This window comes from Lipotes vexillifer, unplaced genomic scaffold (assembly GCF_000442215.2).
Source record: "Lipotes vexillifer unplaced genomic scaffold, Lipotes_vexillifer_v1.1 scaffold12, whole genome shotgun sequence".
Classification (NCBI taxonomy): Eukaryota; Metazoa; Chordata; class Mammalia; order Artiodactyla; family Lipotidae; genus Lipotes; species Lipotes vexillifer.
In genome coordinates, this window is record NW_006796716.1 from 4884619 (window position 1) to 4902717 (window position 18099).

Here is an 18099-nt window from a genome sequence, read left to right on the forward strand (position 1 = left end):
TATAGCCACACACACACACACACACACACACACACACACACACACACACACACACACACACACACACACACACACACACACCACTGAGCTCTTTATCCAGGAAGATAAGCCAAGAGAGGATACGCATTCACCCTTCATTCAGGCCTGGAGGTGGCCAGAAGAGTTTAATCTAGAAATAAAGCATCATTAATTTTCTAATTGATTAAGGCTCTGTGTAGCTAAGATGAATTTGCCCACATGTCTCTCCCCTGCGAGTTACAATCCAGAAAAAGAGAGTGACTAGTAATCAAATGTTGCAGGGAACTAGTAGACTCTGAGTGGATCCCAACGCAGTGAAGGTCAAAAAATTATCTTCTCTTCTAGTCCTCTGGGTCCCTCGTTCTGGGCGTTTTAATCCTTTGCCAAGCGCTCTTGGTTTTACCTCTGTGAAATCTCCCATATACCAACCTCCTTCTCCCCGTTTCCGACGACGCCACCCTAAAACCACGCAGCCTGCTGGCCATCCAAGTGCCGAGGAGTCTCTGATCACCTGTAACTTGTCCCAGGCACCCAGGCTGGGCACCTGGTCGGAAGCCCCTTTTTCCTCAACCCTGACCCCTCCACTCTCGCCCTGCCTCCTGCTTACCAGGAAATAAAGGTTCTTTGGTACAACTTACGTCGACTTCCTGATCTCTAACAATCCTAGCGGGTATATACATCTCTCTCCATCTCCTCACCTGTAGTTTCAGAGGATGAATCTTACCTGGAGTTTCATCGGAACACCTTGCGGGAGCCAGTCACGACTCAAGGGCTACAGGCAGGCCTTACTGGAACAAGCAGCGGCCGTGGAGATAAACGGAAGGGCCGCAGTCAAGGGTGGCGGCCACTGGAAGATACCTGCCAGGCGCGGGTGCAGGACACCCGCCCTCCACCCACGGGAAGCAGACAGACTCTGGGCTCCAGCCCAGCCATAGCCGTTCATAGCATGTGCCATCCAGGGAATCTGTCTACTTATCCAAAATTGAAAACTTCATTTGCAAAAAACCCATATGTATTTTTGCCACAGCTGAAAATAACTGACAAGTGAGCTGACCTCCCAACAGAGGCCTTCCTGTCCTGTGGCCACCAATGGGACTCACTCCTGGATGTAAAAGCACATTATCTCCCTTCCTCTGGCCTCAGAGAAGCCTTCAGTAAGGAAAAGAAACGGTGGCTGAGACTCCTAACTAATCCTGGGGTCCTGTGCGCATGCGCATGAGTAAGCGGAGTGGGCTTGTAGAGAGGAGAATGGAATCGACCCACAGAGGAGGAAGCTGGGTCAGATCGCTTAGGGAGTGCCTGCTTCCCTTAAAGTTCCTTGAGTTCCCAACTCTGAGAAGGATCCTGCCTTCGGATTCTGCGTGCGGTCTGGGGCCCTTCATCACCCTCCTTCCCCTTCTTTGCACGAGTTACTCTGGAGAGGCTAAATTACACGCGTGATGAAGCACCGGATTGCAGCGCTAACACCTCCCTGAGGCCAGGAACTTCCAGTTACTGAGCAGGAAACGCTTACAGCTGGATGCCCCAGAGCCGCTGTTGCCCTGGGCTGTGCGGTGTAAAGTGGTGATCCAACGGGATTAGCACAGCAGTTCTGACCAAAAAACAGGATTAAGGGGGCTCTCTTATTCCAGGGATGTGAAGGAAAAATGCCATCCCCGTACAGAATCTTAGGGCACTTGATGTAAAGGTGAAAGAGAACTATAGAATCAGGCATCCGTTTCCAATAACCACTAAAAACTAACTAGAGTGCCCCTCTAATTCAGTCTGGGGTCCAGGTGGATCCCCTAAGAATACTCACACGCACAGAGCTGGAATAGAAGGACATCCAGATGTCCTGTCTGTCCCTCTCCAGAGCTTCAAGCCTGCTCCCTCCCACTGTCCCGGATGCCCAATTACTTAGACCGTGTATTATTATTATTTTTTTTAAAGAAGCAGCATTTTATTTTTATTTATTTATTTTTAATCTAATATTTTTTTTTTCTTTTTGGCCAAGCCACTGGGGCATGCAGGATCTTAGTTCCTAGAGGGATCGAACCTGTGCCCCCTGCAATGGAAGTGTGGAGTCCTAACCACTGGACCACCAGGTAATTCCCTAGACACCTGTCTTGAGTCCTCTTGGGTCCTATATTGAGATGTTGGACAGGAGGGGCCAGGTGATGGGAAGAAACTGGCCTGGTGATGGTGGTTCCTGAACACAAGGGTGGAGTGGAAGTCCTTGCTCCCGGGCTGGCCTTGGGGCTGGCATAGGGTCTTACCCTCAGGGCAGCAGCTTTTGCAGGCCAGCTCTTTCCACAGTGTGTCACTGGATGAAGGCAGCTCGCAGACAAATAGGCTAAAACCTTTTTTCTACATCCTGGGAGCCGGGTTGCCCTGGAGCAGAAAAGATGGGGCAGCTTCCTTGTCAATTGTCCCTCAGGGATGGGACTGCAGCTTGAGCTCAGTCAGCTGAGGAACGTGGTTGAATCTCTCTCAAAGGAGACAAACTACATGAGAAACAACGCTATTCCCAAAGCCACGTTTGGAGTGTGGTCATGGAACCTGGTGCTCGGCTCCAGCTACTTCCTGAGCCAAGGTGCACTTCCCCAGCCTCACCAGTTCTCTGAAGGAAGGCAGCCATCCTAACTAATCTCAGGGAGAGACCTTTTCACCCTAACCCAGTGGTTCTCAGCTGGGGGCGATTCTGTCCTTCAGAGGTTTGGTTTCATAGTTCTATGTTTCATGAGTCCTTATCATATGGGCAATTATACTGTAATTATTCTGTAAAATAAATATTTACATAAAAATACTGAATTACTATAATGTACACCTGAAACTCATATAATATTGTAACTCAACTTTACTTCAATTTTTTTTTTTTTTTAAAATGCTGGTGATGGTGTTACTATTATTGTTGTTGTTGCCATTACTATTACTGTTATTATTTTGTGGTTGTGAGGGGGAATCACTTTCGACAGACCTCCGTTTGTTTTTTTTTAATAAATTTATTTATTTATTTTTTGGCTGTGTTGGGTCTTCGTTTCTGTGCGAGGGCTTTCCCTAGTTGTGGCAAGTGGGGGCCACTCTTCATCGCGGTGCACGGGCCTCTCACTGTCGCGGCCTCTCTTGTTGCGGAGCACAGGCTCCAGACGCGCAGGCTCAGTAGTTGTGGCTCACGGGCCCAGTTGCTCCGTGGCATGTGGGATCTTCCCAGACCAGGGCTCGAACCTGTATCCCCTGCATTGGCAAACAGATTCTCAACCACTGCGCCATCAGGGAAGCCCAACTTCAATTTTTTTAAGTGTGAAAAATAATATTTACACAAAAAATGATGTTATGTCTGGGATTTGCTTCAAAATAATCAGGAGGAGGACGAGTGGGACTGCAGATGAAACAAGATTGGTACCTACTGATAACTGATGGACTTACCATAATTCTCTGCAAAAAAATTATATATAAACTGAAATTTAATTAAAGTTTTCCATGAATATAAGGCTTTAAGTATTTTTAAAAATTTCTCCTGAATTGGGTTATCATGATAAGTAGGACTTTACAATTGATCAAAATAGAAATGTACAATAGGGACTTTCCTGGCGGTCCAGTAGTTAAGAATCCACCTTGCAATGCAGACGACTTGGGTTCTATCTCTGGTTGGGGAACTAAGATCCCACATGCCACAGAGCAACTAAGCCCTTGCACCCTAGAGCCCAAGTGCCACAACTACTGAGCCCCCTTGCTCTGGAGCCTACGCACCTGCTGCAACTAATGACCCTGTGTGTCACAACTAGAGAGAAGCCCGTGCACCGCAACAAAAGATCCTGCACGCCACAACTAAGACCCGATGCAGCCAAAACTTAAATAAATATTAAAAAAAAAAAAGAAATGTATAACAAATCTGATCTATGAGTAACAAAAAGTTATTTTTATTAGAATTTATCTCAGTGAGATGGAGGGAACTGTCTTGTTTTTCTCAATAGATGGGCATTACTTATTACCGGAATGAAATATTATGTCTATTACTACTTTTGGTTTTTTTTTTAATAGATCTTTATTGGGGTATAACTGCTTCACAATACTGTGTTAGTTTTTGTTCTACACCAAAGTGAATCAGCCATATGCATACATATGTCCCCATATCCCCTCCCTCTTGAGCCTCCCTCTCATCCTCCCTATCCCACCCCTCTAGGTCATCGCAAAGCACGCAGCTGATTGCCCTGCTACTTTTGTTTTTTAATTTAATTTATTTATTTATTTATTTAGGCCGTGCCCCGCACAGCTTGTGGGATCTTAGTTCCCCGACCAGGGATGGAACCTGGGCCCCGGCAGTGAAACCGCCGAGTCCTAACCACTGGACTGCCAGGGAATTCCCTACTTAAGTAAGATGAGTGGTGAAAGGAATATAGTTATAGCAATGTCAATTTTATCTGCCAAAATCATATTGTGATCTATCACCAGTGATGGCCTTGGCCTCCTCTCATTTTTTTTGGAGGGAAATAATAGGAAATCACTTGAATCACAAAGGATTTATTCACCTACTTGATATTGGCAGCAAGGTTCCCAATGAATCCTTTTTTTGGTACCCCAGAAGTTTTGGGGTACCAAGAAAAAGAATAAAATACCTAGGAATAAACCTACCTAAGGAGGCAAAAACTTGTATTCAGAAAACTATAAAACACCGATGAAAGAAATCAAAGATGACATAAATGGATGGAGAAATACACCGCGTTCTTGGATTGGAAGAATCAATATTGTGAAAATGACTATACTACCCAAAGCAATCTACAGATTCAATGCAATCCCTATCAAACTACCAATGGCATTCTTCACAGAATTAGAACAAAATATTTAACAATTTGTATAGAAACATAAAAGACCCCAAACAGCCAAAGCAATCCTGAGAAAGAAAAACAGAGCTGGGGGAATCAGGCTCCCCGACTTCAAACTATACTACAAAGCTACAATAATCAAGACAGTATGGTACTGGCACAAAAACGGAAATATAGACCAATGGTACAAGATAGAAAGCCCAGAGGTAAACCCACACACATATGGTCACCTAATTTATGACAAAGGAGGCAAGAACATACAATGGAGAAAAGACAGCCTCTTCAATAAGTGGTGCTGGGAAAACTGGACAGCTATATGTAAAAGAATGAAATTAGAACACTACCTAACACCATATACAAAAAATGAACTCCAAATGGATTAAAGACCTAAATGTAAGGCCAGACACTATAAAACTCTTAGAGGAAAACATAGGAAAAATGCTCTTTGACATAAACCACAGCAAGATCTTTTTTGACCCACCTCCTAGAGTAATGAAAATAAAAACAAAAATAAACAAATGGGACCTAATTAAACTTAAAAGCTTTTGCACAGCAAGGGAAACCATAAACAAGATGAAAAGACAACCCTCAGAATGGCAGAAAATATTTGCCAATGAAGCAAAGGACAAAGGATTAATCTCCAAAATATACAGACAGCTCATGGAGCTCAATATCAAAAAAACAAACAACCCAATTAAAAAATGGGTGGAAGACCTAAATAGACATTTCACCAAGGAAGACATACAGATGGCCAAGAGGCACGTGAAAAGATGCTCAACATCACTAGTTATTAGAGAAATGCAAATCAAAACTACAGTGAGGTATCACCTCACACCAGTCAGAATGGCCATCATCAAAAATCTACAAACAATATATGCTGGAGAGGGTGTGGAGAAAAGGGAACCCTTTCGCACTGTTGGTGGGAATGTAAATTGATACAGCCACTATGGAGAACAGTATGGAGGTTCCTTAAAAAACTAAAAATAGAACTACCATATGAACCAGCAATCCCCCTACTGGGCATATACCCTGAGAAAACCATAATTCAAAAGCACACATGTACCCCAATGTTCATTGCAGCACTATTTACAATAGCCAGGACATGGAAGCAACCTAAATGTCCAAGTACAAATGAATGGATAAAGAAGATGTGGTACATATATACAATGGAATATTACTCAGCCATAAAAAGGAACGAAATTGGGTCATTTGTAGAGATGTGGATGGACTTAGAGTCTGTCATACAGAGTGAAGTAAGCCAGAAAAAGAAAAACAAGTATCACATATTAACGCATATATATGGAATCTAGAAAAATGGTACAGATGAACCTATGTGTAGGGCAGGAATACAGATGCAGACGTAGAGAATGGATGTGTGGACACAGTTGGGGAAGGAGAGGGTGGGACAAATTGGGAGATTAGGATTGACATATATATACACTACCATGTGTAAAATAGCTAGTGGGAAACTGCTGTATAGCACAGGGGGCTCAGCTTGGTGCTCTGTGACCACCTAGATGGGTGGGATGGGTGGGGGGTAGGAGGGAGGGGATGTAGGTATACATATAGCTGATTCACTTCATTGTACAGCAGAAACTAACACAACATTGTAAAGCAATTTTACTCCAATATTAAAAAAATATATATTGGCCGCAAGATTCCCAAAGAATCCTTTTGTTTGGTACCCCAGAAGTTTTGACACCCTGAGGGCAATGCACCATTGCAAGGTTTGGGGGTGAGAAGCCTGACTATCTTCTGCCAGGTGGGGAAGGTGACCGAGAAAGAGGGTGCCCTGGCCACTGGGATGCTTTCCAGGAGAGCAGTTTTAAACGTGAACAGATAGAAAATGAGGATCTGGGGCAAACATGGCACTGAAAGCTGTGGGGACTGTGCAGGGCCGAGGTCTGCAGCCTGTGCACCGTCTCTGTCGCCGTGGCACACTGGCCCGGCTCTGCTGTCGGGTCGTAAATTCACAAACATGAATGGGTAACAACAGAAAACGGTGTGGGAACCGAGGGAATCAGGAATTTTGCACAGAAAGCTTTGGGAGATGTTGTTTACTGTAGTCTGCCTGAAGTTGGGACAAAATTGAACAAACGAGGAATTTGGTGCTTTGGAAGGTGTGAAAGCTGCGAGTGAACTCCACTCTCCTCTATCAGGAGATGTAACAGAAATGAATGAAGCTCTAGCAGAAAATCCAGGACTTGTCAACAAATCTTGTTATGAAGATGGTTGGCTGATCAAGATGACATTCAGTAACCCTTCAGAACTAGATGACCTAATGAGTGAGGAAGCATATGAGGAATACATACAATCTATTAAGGAGTGAAAATGGAACCCCTAAATAAACTAGTTTGAAACAACTTAAAAAAAAAAAAGAAAGAAGGATCTGGGAATTGATTCTTTCAGAACTGGCTGTGTCCTCACACTCTTTGGGAAGATTTGTGTGTTCTCCACCCTCCCCCTTCCCCATGCCCCCTCCCCCAGGTCCTCATATCCTTGTCTGAAAACGGCTACAGTCTGACATGAGACCCACATAGGGCCACCAGTACCCTTCCTTCTATGGACCTCTGATGAGGCTTATTATTTTTAAAATGAAATCAATACTTTTACTGCTTCATCAAGGACATTCTTAAATGAAACTGGGTTTTAAAAAAAACTATGAATGCATGGCAATGAAGAATATAATAGTTCAGTTTTGTGCCATTACCTGAATTTATGCTTAGGCATTAGCAGTTTCACCCACCATTATTTTTGTAGCATCACTGCAAAGTCAACACAGTGAAAAAGACAAAAAAAATCTATCTTATGAAAACAGTTTTGACCTCTCAGACCACCTGGTCGCAGGGACCCACACAGGTCCACAGAACATACTTTGAAAACTGCTCAAAATTAGATACTTCAAAGATAAGATAATGTTACGAATAATATCATACCAGAAGATTCGAGATTTTAGATGAAACAGATAAATTCATAGAAGAAATTAACTTACCAAATCTGATTCAAGAGGAAATAGAGATATGAACAATTCTAAGCCAAATTCTAGGCTTCAGAGATAAATTCTTGTGTAAGTCTCTTCTGAGATACAGAACAAGATAGATACAATTTTGTTCTAATCGGTTTGCAAAGCCACAGCTGCAGCTTACTTTAAGACAAATGGACTGTTTCATCACTTTAATATTTATTTATTCATTTGGCTGTGCTGGGTCTTAGTTGTGGCATGTGGGATCTAGTTCCCTGACCAGGGATGGAACTCGGGCCCCCTACATTGGGAGGGCAGAGCCTTAGCCACCGGACCACCAGGGAAGTCCCACGGCATCACTTCTTAATGGTCATTTCGTTGGCCCCAGGTGACAGGAGGGGGCAGGGCAGGGGCGGGTGGGGGCCCTGGGCTCCAGCCAGGTCAGGAACCTGGTCAGAGCCCATCAAGCCTCAGTGGCTGTGCTTACCAAGGCTTACATTTTTTACTCTATTTTTTTCCTTTCTTTTAGATTAAAGCTATATGGAAGTTTAAGTGTTTTCTTCTCCACCTTGATGGACTGCCTTGGGTATCCCCTCCGTGACTCATGGCACTTCTAAGTCCACAGACTCAAGAAAAGCATTAATAGCAGGGCTTTTGAGAACTTGCTGGGAATTAAACCAGGCGGCTGCAAACTGACTTCTAGGCCCCAGAGTAATAGAGTTGATCGGATTGATGGTGCTGGGAATCTAAGAGCTGTTTCCTGAAGACTGTCATTAGGTGAATGTTTACAAAACATACAATCCCACTTTGAGGAACATCACTCTGCTCCACCCTTCCCTCTTCTCCTTGCCACTGCCTCCTCCTACATCTCTGTTCTTGTCCTGGAGAGAGGAGTGGAAGAATAAGGTATTGAGAAGAGGAAAAGAAAAAAATGCCTTTGTGAGGGGGGGGAACTGAGACTACTGAATGGCTTGGCTATTCCAAGTATGTGCTCAGATTCTCACTGGGGTCTGGAAGGACTGGAGATGGGTCACACACCTGTACCTCTCAGGCCACCCTCAAGTTTTGTTACCTGTGAATTGTTCTCATACCTCGGGAACTTTGCCCTGGCTGCTGCCTGTGCAGATAACACCCTCTCTTCCCCTCACCAGCCTGTATCACTGCTGGAAAGTCTTCTCACCTCTGGACAGGGTCCTGCTCTTCATCACCTTTTCTTAGCACTTACCGTATTTTCTTGGAATTGATTTGATTACTGTCCTTAGAGTGAAGTCCCAGGAGAGTAAGGTCTGTTACGTTGCAGAGCTGAATGGGTGCACTATAAATATTGGAGGCAGTAAAAATTGAGATCAACTGCGAGGCAGGGCCATAAGGGAAATCAGGAGATCACAAGAGTTCATTTTGTATATCATCTGAAAGACTTGATTCTCTCACTACCAGGATTCCTCCTGTGAGGGCATAAAAGTGAGTGAACCTGAATGAGCCACGTAGCCTCGCTCCTCATTCCCTCAAGCATTTCACGTGTTTCACACCTTCTTCACAGTGATGGGGCTTCACCAGTTTTCTACGATCTGGATGGATCTACATCGGTAACTTCCCCAAGTCTTTTCTACTTGCTTGCCTTGTACAGATTTTGTCCTCATGTGAACTCTCTGATGGGCCGGAATGTTTTCTTCAGATTTTAGTAATTTAAAGGAGGCATTTTTACATGAAACAAACACAAAACTTGGTTTGCTTGGAAGCATAAGCTTGGTTTATTTGGAAACTTCAAGTAACGGTGAATGTTCTACATTGAATCCTTCCAGCGTCCTCCTGTTTGCTGCGTGTCGTCTTGGGACTCAGATCCCTCGGACACGGTGAGCAAGGCTCGGCCCTCGGCGGCCCCGCGGAAGACCACGTGTGAGCGCAGCCGGGTCCCACTCAGCCCTCTGCGCCCCGCCTTCCGCGCCCCGGCCGAGCATGCGCCCTGAGGACCAGGTGCGCGGCGCCCCACCCGGCCTGGCCAGCAGGGGGCGCGGCTGGCGGTGCGGCAGGCCTGGAGTGTCGGGTCGGTGCTGGGGCCCTGCGCCCAATCAGCAAACCACCGAGAGGCGAAGACCTTCCATTTTCCTAGAAGGAACAACTGGATGTGGGGGGACCGGGGGGAGCTGGGGGTGGGGGAGAATAGGACCGACCCGGAAGCGAAACGGAGGGAACTTCCGTTCTTTGTTCTATCCCCGGTGTGTGGGTCTGTGACTGGGTCCGACGGGGCCTGGTCGCTGTCCGGCCCCCCAAATCTCCCGTCCCTGCCCCCAGGGTGAGTCCGGCCGCCCCCGGGGCTCGCGGTGGGACGGAGGCAGTGGTCGCCGGGGAAGGGGTGGTGTCCGTGCCACTGCGGCCCGCGGGGTCCCCAGGCCCTCCCGGGGCAGGGTGCCGGGAGGCTCAGGTCCTGACTCCGCTTCCCCAGGGACCCCGCCCCCGCAACGGGCCCTGCGTCGCGGGAGGAAAGGGGCTGCGGTTATGGTTCTGTGACAGCGCCCAACTCGAGTACTTTAAAGTTCTGGTACGGCTGGATAGGCGTTCCTCTCTTTAAAACAGCTGATGACAACGACCCTAACTTGGTCGTTCCTCGAGACGCTTTAATTTGATGTTAACACAGTTACAGTTATCCGCGCCCGCGGCACGAGAGAGGGTCGATTTTTTACTGGGCTGGGTCTGAGGACCAGAGAATGAGTTCAACGAAGTGTGCGCAGTTAACTCTTCAGATTCCAGAATAATCCCCTTGGCGCCCAGTAAATCGAGTCTTTTTCGTAGAGTGGTACAACTGTGTCCCATTCCCAGTTGTAACAGAGATCCCTGATTTGATTCGCTTTTCAAGTGGGACTGAACACCGACCGGTGTTTACATTCTGAAGGGCATGTGTAAACTCCAGGAGAGGGTAAGCAGGATGCTGAACCTGAAGTCTGTGGGATAATTAGAGGAACTGAAGGTATTTATCCCCAAGAAGAGAAGTTTGTGGAGTGGGCATCATTTGGTTTCAGGTGTTTGCTGGAGAACTGTGTGGAAGGAGAAGATTCTATCATTGAAGGTCCGTAGGGCACTAAGCCTCTGAGAGGTGAAGGTCCAAGGGGCAGGTTTTTAGTTTACCATCCGAAGACCTCTCTAATGGCTAAGCTGTGCAGCAATGGGACAGACTCCCTGCTGAAGCAGCTGAGAGTGTCTAGCAAGTTAGCTGCCAGAACCTTAGGAACTTGAGAAGGTGTTTCTTGCCCTGGGTGGGAGGTTGACCTGGAGAACCTTGACTTCTGTTTCAGTTCTAAGGGTGCAACACAAATACCAGTTGTGGTCTTAATCAGTATTTATTAGCATATGTCCCCTCTCTTTTCCTCTTTAAATATCTAGATTAGAAGTGAAGTTTACATAAACATTTAAAATGCTTTTTTTTTTTTTTTCCTTAGTCCTACAGCATTGGCATCAACTAAAGTCAGAATTCCCAAGAACTTGAACAGCGGCTGCCAAGTTCCCAGTAATTGCTACTCTGGCCTTTTAGAGACCAACTCCAGAGAAGAAAGGAAAGAATCCAGGAGGTAAAGCTTTCCATGACTTGTTCTTACTGCCAGGTCATCTTTCCCAGTCCCCAGGCACACTCCAGAGAGTGGGGTTGGCAGTGGAGCAGGGGAAGGGCCCTGCCAGGACCTGAAGCTCTGGGGGCACAATGGAGGTTTTTCTTTCTATGAGAAACACTGTTTACTGATCCAGACACCGGGGACTTGTTCTCAACAATATCCGTTTGAGTTCCAGCTTTGGTTAACCCAGCTGGGAAGAGGGAGTGTTGCTTTCTTCTCCGGAGTCAGAGCCTCTGACTTTCCCTTCTTTTCTAAAGGAGAGTTTAGACTGAGAGCGGATTTGTTGGGGGTGCCTGCTTATAACCAATCCTGGAGATTATAAAGTTCATTGACAGAAAAAGATGGCTGGCTCTGAGAAAGAGTTGAAGGGCCCCAGCCAAGCGGGTGATGGTGGCAAGAGGGTGTGTCACCTTGATTGTCAGTGGGTCTGGCTTATGCCTGATTCATTGCTTTTCACTGTGTAATGGCACTGGTGATGGGCCTTCTACATCCCCTTGCTGCCCAAAGACTAGAGTTCTCTGAACTCTGAGTGACTCTTAGGGCCCCTCCCCTTTTTATGCCTTAGTGTGAATGCAATAGTCTGTAATGATGAAGCAAATACCTCTTGCATTGCTGATTTTCTGACTCCTTCCAGTAGTGCTTTGCACTGTTAATTGGCACTCAACAATGTTTGTTACATGAGCAAATGAACAAAGAGGGAGGCAGACAAAATCCAGGGGTTTTCCCTGTTCTTGCCTCAGTGTAAGGATGTGCTGGCAGCTGCGGCACCTATTCTCCATCTGTTGATTCTTGCTACAGCGTTCAGTTGGGAAAAACAAACTTGTACTTGAGATCCAAACCTTAGCCTAGGTACTAATGTTACATCTTATTCCCTGGAGCCACAGAGAACAGCAACCGGGGAGTGGGGACCTTAGTAGGGACAAAAATGGAGTAATAAATAATCATATGCTTTTTAAAAAGCATTGGTTCTTGCTTCAGGGACTTACATTCAGATCCAAGGAAATCTCTTATGAGAGAAAGGGGATAAAAAAGAAGGTTGGCTGCTACCTTCTTGGGGAGAGGAAACACAGGAACTGGGACTAGTCTCTCAGAACCTGGCGAATATATACACCCACCCCTGTGATGAGACGACACAAGGACCACAAAAAGGGACTAAATCCTTCAATAACATCCCACCTTTGACTTTGACTGAGACTGGAAGCAGAAAACTTATCTTTTTTGTTTTTGTTTTTTTGGCCACACCACACAGCTTGTGGGGTATCAGTTCCCTGACCAAGGATTGAACCCAGGCCACAGCAGTGAAAGCGTCGAATCCTAACCACTAGATTCCCAGGGAGTTCCTGAATTTATCTTAATTTAATAGATCTGAGCTATTGCCCTGGTTCTGTGAGACAGGTATTGTTTCCTCAGGGTTTTTAAATTAAGACAGAACTTATGGAAACTCCCCCATGGTCTCTGTTATTTGGGTGCTTTTTCATGGCCCCTCTTCCTCTAAGGATAGCATCTACATTTAATATAACAGCTAGAAACTTACCACAGTAAGTTTCTTTTTCTTCTACTAATTCTAACATTTATGAGGGTTTAAAAAAAAATCTGTATAGGGCTTCCCTGGGTGGCGCAGTGGTTAAGAACCTGCCTGCCAATGCAGGGGACACGGGTTTGAGCCCTGGTCCGGGAAGATCCCACATGCTGTGGAGCAACTAAGCCCGTGCGCCACAACTACTGAGCCTGTGCTCTAGGGTCTGCGAGCCACAACTGCTGAGCCCACGCACCACAACTACTGAAGCCCGTGCACCTACAGCCCATGCTCCGCAATAAGAGAAGCCACCGCAATGAGAAGCCCGTACACCGCAATGAAGAGTAGCCCCTGGGCGCCTCAACTAGAGAAAAGCCCGCATGCAGCAACAAAGACCCAGTGCAGCCAAAAATAAAATAAAAAAATCTGTATACATTAGCATTATCCATTATTCCAAGTATTCTTAAAAGTTGATATGATACTTACATTTTGCAGTCTGTGTGTAACACTCTTTTTCACTTTAATATTTTTCATTTGAGTAGTTGCTTCATATTTCATTCTGCTAATAGCATCATTTGGCACCCGTGTTCCCCATTTTTTGTTGTTAGAAATATCACTCAGTGTTGGGGGAGCCTAAAGTGGGATGTGGCCCAGGAACTTCGGCCTTTGACCTAAAAGACTAATCCCAGTTGCTGCATTTCCTCTTTGCTGTTCTAGTACTAACTGAAATGCTAGTTCCCCTCTGTCTGTATTCAAGAGGGTTTTTGAAAATTATCTTTGGGACTTGCTTGGTGGCGCAGTGGTTAGGAATCTGCCTGCCAATGCAGGGGACATGGGTTCGAGCCCTGGTCCAGGAAGATCCCACATGCCGCAGAGCAACTAAGCCCACCGAGCCACAACTACTGAGCCCGTGTGCTGCAACTACTTAAGCCCGCACGCCTAGAGCCTGTGCTCCACAATAAGAGAAGCCACCTCAATGAGAAGCCCGCACACATCAACAAAGAGTAGCCCCGCTTGCCACAACTAGAGAAAGCCCATGCGCAGCAACGAAGACCCAATGCAGCCAAAAGTAAATAAAATTAAAAAAAAATATATATATATATATATACACACACACACAAAGATACAGGGAACTCTCACAAAGCCAAATATATATATATATATATATATAAAATTATCTTTGAACCTTGAACTTTTCCTTCTACAGTGCTTCCTCATTCTCATTCAAAACGTGCTTCTTGCTGACTGCAAATAGGAGACCAGAGATCTGAGCTTCAAGCACGACCCATGGAAACTCAGGCTGATCGAGTATCTCAGGAACCTCAGGCCCTGCTTGAGAGTGGTAAGGAATCAGGGTTCCCTCGTCTTTTTATTCAGCCATTCAGCAATCACCTGTTGAAATCCCTCATTCACCAAGTGCTGGGCTAACTTCTGGAATCCAGGCTGGATAGGACATAGTCCTTGCCTTTCACTAGCTCCCCGCCTAGCAGGGAAAGGCGGAATGAAACCATTAGTTAAGTATAGCTTGGAACTTCCCTAGTGGCGCAGTGGATAAGACTCCATGCTCCCAATGCAGGGGGCCCGGGTCGATCCTTGGTCAGGGAACTAGAGTCCGCATGCCACAGCTAAGAAGTCCGCATGCCGCAACTAAAGATCCCGCATGCCGCAACAAAGACCTGGCGGAGCCAAAATAAATAAATGTTTTTTTAAAAAAAAGAATTACAGGAAAAGATACACGATCAAGCACAGAAACAAGAAACATTTGTAGTGTGTAGATTTGATCTGGGGATAGAGAAAAAGAGAACAGTTGTGGGCATTGTGTCTTTAGTCAGGGCTGCGATGAAGCCCGTTTTCCTCTGGTCAAGAATTTTGTCCAGGAGTTTGAGATGTGGAGAATGACGGAAGGGACATGAACAGGGTAGCTGTGGCTTGGCTTGGCCAGCCAGGCTTGGGAGGATGGACGAGAATACACAAATCACTAACAGTAGTTCTGGGCAGATGTCATGGAGAGTAGAGTGACTGGAAAGAAAGAAAGGGACCTGGGGCAGACCAGAGAGCCTGGGCCACCAGTGCTTTGGGCGTCTTTCCTCAGGCAGGAAGGCCCACGCTGAGTGTGCCGGCCGTAAGTGTAAGCACCTTCTGTAGCTGCAGAAGGAGTGAACTTAGAAATGTTAGAGGGGGTGGGCCCTTGGTTGTCCCAGGACCTGTGAGTTCTCTGTAGGTTGAGAGGCTCAAGTGCAGATTGACTGACTCATGGACCCTTTAATTGTCTTCAGCTCTTCCTTCCTCAAAAGTTCCTGCATTTTCCGACAAGGACAGTCTGGGGGATGAGATGTTAGCAGCTGCACTGCTAAAGGCCAAGGCCCAGGTAAGCTGTGCTTTTCTTTATCCTTCTTTCCCTTCCCATTTTGCAGAAGTTTTTTGTGTAGCAACATCCCATTCAGTGCCCTGAACCTACGATTCCCTCTATCAGGACTGTGGGCGTTTCCTGCTACACAGTGGAACTTCGCTTTATCTCAGACTCTCTTCTCTCCTCCTCCACTCTGACCTCCTCTCCCACTTCCCAATATGTGTTATTCAGCCCCATCCCGAATTAGCTTTTGGCTCTGCCAGTCCCATCCTGCAGCCTGAAATTGCACGGGAGAACATGTTGTTTCAGGAGTTGGTGACCTTTGAGGACGTGGCTGTGTATTTCATCCGGAAAGAGTGGAAGCGTTTGGAGCCTGCTCAGAGGGACCTCTATAGGGATGTGATGCTGGAGAATTACGGGAACGTGTTCTCCCTGGGTAAGGAGTGATGCTTCCTCAGTAAAACTCCCTTGGCATTTCTCTGCTTCCTTGTTTGCTAGTAATAGTTGAGTCACTGAAAATCATTAGCTAAGGACTGACTTAGTCTCAGAAAATTCTAACAAAAGTAGCAACTCCCATTTGTACAGTAATTTATAGTTCATAAAGAGTGTTCATAGATATTCTCTCATTTAATCCCCACAGTGGTGCAGCTATTGAGGTAGCTGGAATTAGCCTCATTTTATAGGCGAGGAAAGAGAGGTCAGAGATCTTAAGTGCTTTGCATACGGTCATATTGCTAGTGACTGGCAGGACTCGAGCCCTGGCCTTTTAATTCTGTACTTCTTTTTAAATCTGGCACTTTTTTCCATGTTGTTCTTAGGACTTAACATTAACATATAACCCAGAGATTTTCCCAAAAGATTACATATTGGGATCCCTAAACATGTGAGGTACTGCTCAGTGCCCAAGTGAACATTCTGGAACTCTGTCTAGCTCCTCCCCTTCTCTGTCGGACTTCCTTTAGGGATCTGTTGATTTGTGGATGGACCTAGTGTAACTGCTGCTCTTGTAGAAATTTCAACTTGGTTAGGGAGCAGTTAGCTTCTTAACCTGTCGTCTGTGGACTCTTCATTCCTTTACCCTCGCCTGCTTTCAGTGAGGACATTCTCCTGGGCAAGGCCAGGGGGTCTTCCTGACTCCCATTTGAGAACTCCCCATGCATTTCCTGTCTGTCCCCTGCAGATCCTGGGTCTGGGAGTGAGCTCTGGGGCCATTTGGTATGAACAGGATAAACCTTGTCCCATGTCTTTCCCTGTGAGCAGGATTCCCATTTCTGAATTTTGACATGATCTCTGGGCTGCAGTGAGAGGAAGAGCCGAGGGTCCTGGGTTTGAAGGGCACTGAGCAGAGAGGCCCTGAGAGGTACCTGTTCAGGTGAGGGAGATAACAGCTCTTTCTGTCCCTAACACTTACTGCCCTGCCTTTACTCTTACAGTGTTGACAGACTAAAAATGCTAACAGTCTGGAGCCTTTACCCTTGTCCTCTGTGCCTGAAGTTCCCTTCAAAACCCCAGAGCAGTGAAAATAGCGAAGGCAAACCTGGAAACTGTTGACATAGCCTCACATCGTAGCACAGCTTTCTAGGCCTGGGGCCCAGAGATGGACTGACCTCTGTCTCAGGCCTGTTTCCATGGACTTGGCATATAGGTGCCACAACTACAGACCCGAGTGTCCTTTCCTCCTGGGGCTACAGGGCTTCACCCTTGTTGCTTTGTATTCATCACCTTCCCACTTTTCTCCACACCGTCTGTGGTTAGTTTCTTGTACCTGCTCACCACTTCATCCTCTAACTGTTTTGCAGTCACTGTCTCCCAGGTTATCTTCAGTCTCTGACCTCTAGGACTTTGTCACTTCATTAAACCGTATGTCCTGTCTCTTCTGTTTTTGGCTCCCTGCCTCTGCCTGATCCAACTTTCTCTGCACTTCCACCTCCACCTCTTTTCTCGATTTTCCTTCCTGCCTTTCTCCTTCCCTATTTCCTTGGCCCGGTTCTCTTATTCTGCCTTAGCTACGTACAGCCTGGGTAGGCCTCTTTGCACACAGATAAGAGTCATGTGCTTTTAGCCTGTGAACATTATGTGATTATACTGTCTCTGGTTTTGATTCTTCTTCCCACAAAGAACAAGTGACATTTGTGTTTTGCATTGTGCCAGATGGTGAGACCAGAACTGAACATGATCCAGAAATTTCTGAAGATACAGGATCACACGGGGTGCTATTGGGAAGATTCCAAAAGGATATTTCTCAGGGTCTTAAGTTTGAAGAAGCCTATGAACAAGAAGTCAGTCTGAAGAGGCAGCTGGGGAGCTCCTCTGGAGAGAGACTGAATAGGAAGATACAGGATTTTGGTCAAGTGACAGTTGAGGAAAAGCGAACCCCCATGGGAGGGAGAAGTGAGAAATACAGCGATCTGGGGAACAGCTTCACTGTGAGTTCCAACCTTATTTCCCAGCAGAGACTTCCTGTGGGGGACAGACCCCATAAGTGTGATGAATGTAGCAAGAGCTTTAATCGAACTTCAGACCTTATTCAGCATCAGAGAATCCACACCGGGGAGAAACCCTATGAATGTAGTGAGTGTGGGAAGGCCTTCAGCCAGAGCTCACATCTTATTCAGCATCAGAGGATCCACACTGGGGAGAAACCTTATGAATGTAACGACTGTGGGAAGACCTTCAGTTGCAGCTCTGCTCTCATTCTCCACCGGAGGATCCACACTGGAGAGAAACCCTATGAATGTAATGAGTGTGGGAAAACGTTTAGCTGGAGCTCCACCCTCACTCACCACCAGAGAATCCACACTGGAGAGAAGCCCTATGCTTGTAACGAGTGTGGGAAGGCCTTCAGCAGG

General features: G+C 46.2%; 1 protein-coding gene across 3 annotated transcripts in view; it reads left to right on the plus strand.

Annotated features, from left to right (window-relative positions):
• The first annotated feature begins 9979 nt into the window (after positions 1-9979).
• Positions 9980-18099, plus strand: part of ZNF3 (zinc finger protein 3) — an 8556-nt gene continuing 436 nt past the window's right edge. The window contains exons 1-6 of one of the 3 annotated variants that reach the window (XM_007468873.1): positions 9985-10075; positions 11225-11345; positions 14108-14242; positions 15177-15268; positions 15560-15686; positions 17402-18087. In XM_007468873.1, the coding sequence (XP_007468935.1) occupies positions 14188-14242; positions 15177-15268; positions 15560-15686; positions 17402-18087 (960 nt within the window). In that variant the 5' untranslated portion in view covers positions 9985-10075; positions 11225-11345; positions 14108-14187. Of the gene's footprint in view, positions 10076-11216; positions 11346-14107; positions 14243-15176; positions 15269-15559; positions 15687-16510; positions 16650-17401; positions 18088-18099 lie in introns of those variants that run through there. The other 2 variants (XM_007468875.1, XM_007468874.1) reach the window with 2 other exon arrangements.